The sequence below is a fragment of the Pistacia vera genome, unplaced genomic scaffold (assembly GCF_008641045.1).
Source record: "Pistacia vera cultivar Batoury unplaced genomic scaffold, PisVer_v2 Contig40, whole genome shotgun sequence".
Taxonomy (NCBI): Eukaryota; Viridiplantae; Streptophyta; class Magnoliopsida; order Sapindales; family Anacardiaceae; genus Pistacia; species Pistacia vera.
The window spans coordinates 2,854,723-2,862,211 of record NW_022196224.1 but is presented as its reverse complement, the minus strand read 5'-3'; the positions used below and the strand labels follow the sequence as shown (position 1 = coordinate 2,862,211).

Here is a 7,489-nt window from a genome sequence, read left to right as displayed (position 1 = left end):
ATCGAACCAGTTTTTAGTTCAAAAAACCTTGACCCAACACCAAACAGTCTAGAGGAAAACCGGTTCCAGGTTCCAGTTAACCGATTAACCAATTTTACTCTGCTCACTCTGGAAAAGAAAAACCAACTGCCTTCCATGTCCTAATAATCCAAGTGGATCTCATTAATTGAATTCAAATCCAACCAAAACAAAGAAAAAGAAAATCGTCTCTCCCTCCCAGCAACTCTACACTTTTAAATCATCAAAAATCCTATCTTGATTAAGCTAAACCCAAGATTGACTGGGATCCAACCATCAAATCTCCACTGTTGAATTTCAAATTCAATTACATCATCACCTTTGATTGATGAATGTAGATCTAGCGTCCCAGATGGGAAAGGTGGGCACCGAGTGCATGATGATAGAAAGTTAAAAGTAGAACATATATTCATAGAATGACTCCTTCAACAGTTCAAATGGCATCTTTTTCACTCACAAAGGCAAAACAAAACAACAGAGTCAAGATTTGTTGAATAAAAACAAAGGAATACTAAGAGCAAAAAGTTTTATTGCACTGGTTGATGAAGAGACAGAGTGAGAGACTGAAAGTGATGGAGCCAAAGCAGGCAAGCAACAAGAGAACAAGAGCAAGAGCAAGAGCAAGTCACACGAAAGCAAGAGGCATCAACTTTGAGTGGCTTGAGAGATGAAGTAGACAGAGTGAGAATGACGTAACGCTTGAGAGTTTCGCAAGCAAGAGGCATTGAGAGTGAGAGACTTGAGATGAGAGTTGAGAATGATTTGGGGATTTTGGTTTTAGGGCTTTACATTTTACCCTTTTACTACAAACCGGATTTTAAACCGTTTTGGTTAACCGATTTCAAAAATCACTGAACTAGTAACCGGTCTAGAAAACCGATTCAAGCAAATTTTTGAACGAAACAAAACCAGTTTCACTAAAAACCGATTTTTGGCTTGGTTAACGGTTCAGTTCAGTTTTCTGACTTTTCTGAACAGCCCTATTTACTCATGTCTTTCACACTCAATTACATAAATACTATTGCTTCCATGAAAATGAAAAAAAAAAAAAAAAAAAAAAAACTTTTGAGTTACCAACTCCTATAAACCTAAATCTTAAATTCCCAAACCGATTCCATCAAATGGTTATTCACTTCAACAGCCATCACAAAAAGAGTTTGGGCAGGATTGAATCCCATTTCCTCAACCTCATTGACAATCTTGCAATATTTAGAATGTTTCGAGCGTGCTGCAAGTGGATAATTAATCACCAAATAAGAAATTCAAGATTGAGGCACACCAGTATCTTTCAAAAGAGCTATATATGTGGACCAAAACTTTTACTCCTTAAATCCAGTAAAAGTCCCCGTCCCATGCACTTCAAAACCGAAACAATTTTTCATCATGAATGACAACACTCTTAGAGGAAATTATAATATGCATATTTTGTTAACAAATATGCTCTGTTATAGAGCTAGTGAAAATAGTTTGCTCAACTACATGCAAGGCTCCATTTCCGTTCTATTGAATCTATGATGACCTATGAATTGATTGTTACAGTTCCACGTTCACATCATCTCCGGCAATAAAACCAAAGCTCGCTTCTGTGTTCTTCTTTTGCAATACATAAACTAGCACTATTATTCTCTAATAGAGCAAATAAAAAAAGCTTTCAAAAAGTCATGAAGGGATCTCAATTGCCACATCTAAGTTAGCTTCTCCACAATATAATCACATGGATGTCAATAAACTTATAACTTAAGAATCCACGTTATTAGCAAAATTTACTGAATATTTTTAGAATGTTTCTTTTGGTTCCTTTAGATGGAAATAAACAAACACATTCTAATCAATTGGGATCACTCTAGCGTAACAAATTCATTAGTTCAGATATAATATTGATAACATCACATTGTAAATCAATAGCCATATGCAGAACCACAATCTTGAGATGCTATTATGTTCTTTTGATGTACACTGTACAGACAAGTGAATGGTAATATATTATATTATTAGACTATAAAACAAATTTCATGTACAGTCTAATGAATGGTAATATATTTTGGAAGCAGAAACAGAGGCCATTCATGGTAAAAAGGAAGCAGAAGAATCTAGTTATATTCCAAGAAGGCAAGAACATTGACATTCCAACATTGGCTTTTCTAATTTTCATTTGGACTCAGCATGAATGTTACAACAATTTCATAGCTTAATGTTTTAAGAATGTTATGTCAAAATGTTGGATCCCCGCGTGTTCAAACAATTCAGACAATAAAAGAACCAGTACTTCAAGCGATAAAAATGGAGAATTGACAATAGTAAACCGGAAATGCAAACTGACCTTTATATATTAACAAAGATAAGGAATAAAACTGAACCAAGAATTGGAATCAGTCAATCCTTAATTCAACATAAAAGAAAAACAATAAAGTTAACATAAATTATTCCCATCCCAGCTGAACTTTGAGGGTCAGCCTCCTCCCCTGTTTGCCATATATTTTTCTGATATCCCTTCCTCTCTTTTGCCTCCCTTTTAATTCTCTTTTCCTCCTAATAGAATTCTTCCCTTATCCCATCCCTTACTGCCATCTGTCCACCCAATAACTGATTCTTAACACCTCACTCAGCTTTTAACATCTCACTCACCGGAATCTTATTTTTACAACTCAAAGTCCCCTACTTGCCTCCCTTGGATTTCTTATTGTATACCACATATCTGATGGTCTCATCACAAAACATTCATCCTAGCGTAAAAGAACTACAGATCCAACACTTGGTAAATCAAAAATAGTTTAAATTAGCGACTACCACAAAAAAAAAAAAGAAAAAAAAGGTTTATATTGAACGCAGTTCAAGAGTTAAACCTGTTTTATTTCAAATGCCTCTGAAATCCAGGGGAGGCATCCACTGGATTGATTTTGCCATGATATACATCTGATAACCCAGGAACTTCTTCTTGAAATTTTGTTACATACTTCTTAATAAAATTGCTCTGCCCAAGACATAAGTAACTGCATGGACGCATATTTTCTTTGATTAATCCTTTGGAGAGCAGAACCTGAATAACCAAACACCTCGGGGCAAGCCTCTTCTCTATGCTGAATGTGCAAACTATTGGCATTTTGGAAATATCTCGCGACAGCCAACCCATTTTCTTCACAAGGAAGTCCATAGCGCTTGTAATCTTCTCCTCAGATATTCTCATACAATAAGGAAACCTTCTAAAAGCAGCGAGAGTCTCATCCTCGGACCAACCCCACCTCCTGTAAACCTCTAACTTAGATTCCCAAACTGATTCCTTCAATTGGCTTATTACTCCAACTGCCTTAACAAACATAGTTTGGGTGGGATTAAATCCCATTTCCTTAACCTCATTGACAACCTTGCAAAATTTAGAATGTTTGGAACATGCTACGCCTGGCATATTAGTCACCAAATAAGAAATTTGAGATTGAGGCACACCAATATCTTTCAAAAGAGCTATATTTGGACCAAATTTTTTACTCCTTAAATCCAGTAAAAGTCCCCGTCCCGTGCGCTTCAAAAATGTGACAATTTTTTCGTCATGAATCACAACATTCTTGACGAAATTATAATTGGGGATAAGACGATTCTTTAAACTCATACATAACAATGTTGGACTCTTTGCTATGATCATTGCTAGTTCACTACTTGAAACCCCTATAGAACGGAAAAACTCAAGCTTGGGCGAAAGTATCTTTTCAGGATCAATTGAAATGATTCGTGGGCATCCTCTCACAACCTTAGAGATCTGGGATTTGGAGAAACCATGGTTGCTGAGAAACCTAAGGACTGAGTCCGCTCTTTCAGTGTTCTTCAATTGAAGATACTTAGAAGCAGAAACAGCAGATTTTAAAGACAACCCACATGAGTTTATCAAGTATGAAACTGTAAAAGACTCTTCCTGTTCACTTTGTTTAGTTTTGAACGATCTCTTCTCTACATGCGAAGATGATGAAAGAAACCTAAGAGGGAAAATCTTATTTTGAGAAAAACCTAGTTGAGTAGTTGTGAGATTCAGAGCAAAATCCCTATCAGCAATTACTTTTCTTGCTGTTCTACAAAGAAAACGAAACATAATGAAATTAACTTACTCAACGTTAAACTGCATTCCGGAAACTTCTTCAATTTAAACTGCCAATTCCAAGACCTACGAAGGCTGAAGCTGAATATAAAGCCTTCAACGTTCAATTCTGAGCCGCCATTGTTTTGTATTGTCCACCTGGTGGGTATGCCATTTTATAAATGTTAGAATGAGAGGTTCACCCTTAAGAGTATTTATATCCGACAAGACGTTCAAAGTATAGATTGTGTATGACATGTCGTATACTGAGAACATTTTTGGAGCTAATATATTCACATTTTCGCAAGTCCTGGTCCTTTTTTCATGTTTTGGCCTTTTGGGTAACAACCCCATTTATGTCATTTACATGTTAGAATCTTAATTGTTTTAAATAAAAATAGCTAATGCGTTTGGCTCCCTATTTTTATCCATATTCCCAATCCTATTCTCCAAATAATATTTGGCACATTATTCCAGAAATATTACCCTATTTTTTAATTATTTTTAGACCCCACAAAGTTATTAATTTTACTAAATACCCCCTGAAAAAAAGTTTAAAAATTAACAAAAATACCCCCATCAACCCAACTTGTCAGATTCCAGCAACCACCATCGGTGATAGCCAGAATCTGTACAACGGCCTAAATTCCGACCATAAATGGATGGAATTTCACCGATCTGGTCTTTTCCAGCCAGATCTACCACGGATCTAGCCTTCAACGACGGCCAAATAAATGGCCGTCGTTGACCGAAAAAGATGGCCGTCGTTTTCGCCTTTCCGGCCGTCGACGGCCATAACAGGTCGTAGATTTGGCCTTTTCCGGCCAGATACGTGGTGGATCTGGCCGGAAAAGGCCATAATGACGCGTTACGATAGGTCTGTGCCGTAACAAAATTTTCCGGCCAGATTCCAACGGTGGTGGCCGGAATCTGACACTATAGGTGGTGGGGGTGTTTTTGTCATTTTATATATTAGGGTCTTTAATTAAATTAGTAAACTTAAGGGTTTTTTCATAAATTTTTAAAATTTACCTCGTAATACTCCCCTGTCCAATATCTCAATACTATCCCCAAAATCCTATCCAAAATACTACACCAAACTCACCCATACTATTCTACTAGATTAAAGAATATACTGTTAAAAAATATATGAAATGTTGAAAATATGCTTAATTTATAAATAAAGCAAAAAAAAATTAAATTGGGTTGAAAATTTTCTTTGCTGAAAAATGATTAACTCAAGCATTGCTCTATATCATTTAAGTGGCGTATAAGAATATTAATTTGGGTAAAAATAAACGACTTTTTCCCACCTAAATAATGGTTTAATGACATTTTTTTACTCACAAACTTTTAAATAACACTTTATTATCCAAATTTATATTTTGTTTCCAATTCTAATATCTTTGCGACCCCACACCATCACCATTCTCTTCCCAATCATCACTCATCAAACCCCTCAAACCTTACTTCAACTAACCTCGCCAATCATCGATAATCAAGCGATTAGGGTTTACCCAACCACCATATCTAAGTCAAATTATAATCAATCTCAATCACCAAAATCCAATCTTCTACCACTAAAAAACTCACTAGTCTCCCCTTTTCAAAAGTCATAACAGCCTGGATATAGTTTGCTCTCTATTCGTTGCCGCAATATAAATTCAGATAGTAAAATAATATTTTAAAAGTTTGTGGATGAGAAAGTGTCGTTAAGCCATTATTTGGGTGGGAAAAAGTTGTCAACTCTTTGATTAATGTTTTTTTAATTAGTTAAGAGTTGATTATTAATTTAATTTTGTGATTAATTATAAGGTGGAAATAAATAATTATTGGAAATATATTTATTAAATTATAAAATTTTCCTTAATTTAGAGATTTATTATTAAAATTGTGATTAAAAATAAAGAATTGGTTAATTTTTGATAGATAGAGGTAATATGGTCATTGTACTATATATAGCCATGTCATATGCCAAAAATCATTTACAAAGACTAATGAATGATGGAACGTTGATAGTTTCTTAAATAAGGGAGAAGAAAGTGTTGATTCACCAAACCTATGATGGAAATATATATTTTGGCCAATATACAAATTGATTATAATATGTTATAATAATAAAGAAAATTAAAAAATATATATTTCAAAAAAGTTTTACCCAATTAAAAAAAAAAAAAAAAAAAAAAAAACTTTGAGTTACCAACTCCTATAAACCTAAATCTTAAATTCCCAAACCGATTCCATCAATGGTTATCACTTCAACAGCCATCACAAAAAGAGTTTGGGCAAGATTGAATCCCATTCCTCAACCTCATTGACAATCTTGCAATATTAGAATGTTTCGAGCGTGCTGCAAGTGGATAATTAGTCACCAAATAAGAAATTCAAGATTGAGGCACACCAGTATCTTTCAAAAGAGCTATATATGTGGACCAAAACTTTTATTCCTTAAATCCAGTAAAAGTCCCCGTCCCATGCACTTCAAAACCGAAACAATTTTTCATCATGAATGACAACACTCTTAGAGGAAATTAAATATGCATATTTTGTTAACAAATATGGCTGTTATAGAGCTAGTGAAAATAGTTTGCTCAACTACATGCAAGGCTCCATTTCCGTTCTATTGAATCTATGATGACCTATGAATTGATTGTTACAGTTCCACGTTGCATCATCTCCGGCAATAAAACCAAAGCTCGCTTCTGTGTCTTCTTTTGCAATACATAAACTAGCACTATTATCTCTAATAGAGCAAATAAAAAATCTTTCAAAAAGTCATGAAGGGATCTCAATTGCACATCTAAGTTAGCTTCTCACAATATAATCACATGGATGTCAATAAACTTATAACTTAAGAATCCAGTTATTAGCAAAATTTACTGAATATTTTTAGAATGTTTCTTTTGGTTCCTTTAGATGGAAATAAACACAACATTCTAATCAATGGGATCACCTAGCGTAACAAAATTCAAGTTCAGATATAATATTGATAACATCACATTGTAAATCAATAGCCATATGCAGAACACAATCTGAGATGCTATTATGTTCTTTTGATGTACACTGTACAGACAAGATGTGAATGGTATTATTAAATATTAAAAAAATTTCATACAGTCTAATGAATGGTATATATTTTGGAAGCAGAAACAGAGGCCATTCATGGTAAAAAGGAAGCAGAAGAATCTAGTTCTATTCCAAAGGCAAGAACATGACATTCAACATGGCTTTTCTAATTTTCATTGGACTCAGCATGATGTTACAACAATTTCATAGCTTAATGTTTTAGAATGTTATGTCAAAATGTTGGATCCCCGCGTGTTCAAACAATTCAGACAATAAAAGAACAGTACTTCAAGCGATAAAAATGGAGAATTGAAATAGTAAACCGGAAATGCAAACTGACCT

General features: G+C 34.5%; 1 protein-coding gene across 2 annotated transcripts; it reads right to left on the bottom strand.

Annotated features, from left to right (window-relative positions):
• Nucleotides 1–2,240: 2,240 nt before the first annotated feature.
• On the bottom strand, nucleotides 2,241–4,224 carry LOC116141714. 2 transcript variants are annotated; one of them, XM_031427198.1, is made up of 3 exons: nucleotides 4,113–4,224; nucleotides 2,862–3,983; nucleotides 2,241–2,769 (listed from the first exon to the last, which is right to left on the bottom strand). In XM_031427198.1, exons 1-2 carry the CDS (start codon nucleotides 4,127–4,129, stop codon nucleotides 2,867–2,869), a joined length of 1,134 nt encoding a protein of 377 aa, XP_031283058.1. In that variant the 5' UTR covers nucleotides 4,130–4,224; the 3' UTR covers nucleotides 2,241–2,769; nucleotides 2,862–2,866. The 2 variants fall into 2 exon arrangements, with proteins under 2 accessions (XP_031283058.1, XP_031283057.1); XM_031427197.1 differs by having other exon boundaries at nucleotides 2,862–4,224.
• Between the last annotated feature and the right edge of the window lie 3,265 nt (nucleotides 4,225–7,489).

What these genes read in the sequence shown, in the direction of transcription:
- LOC116141714 (XM_031427197.1), bottom strand. Translation starts at nt 4,096, where the DNA reads ATGTTTCGTTTTCTTTGTAGAACAGCAAGAAAAGTAATTGCTGATAGG.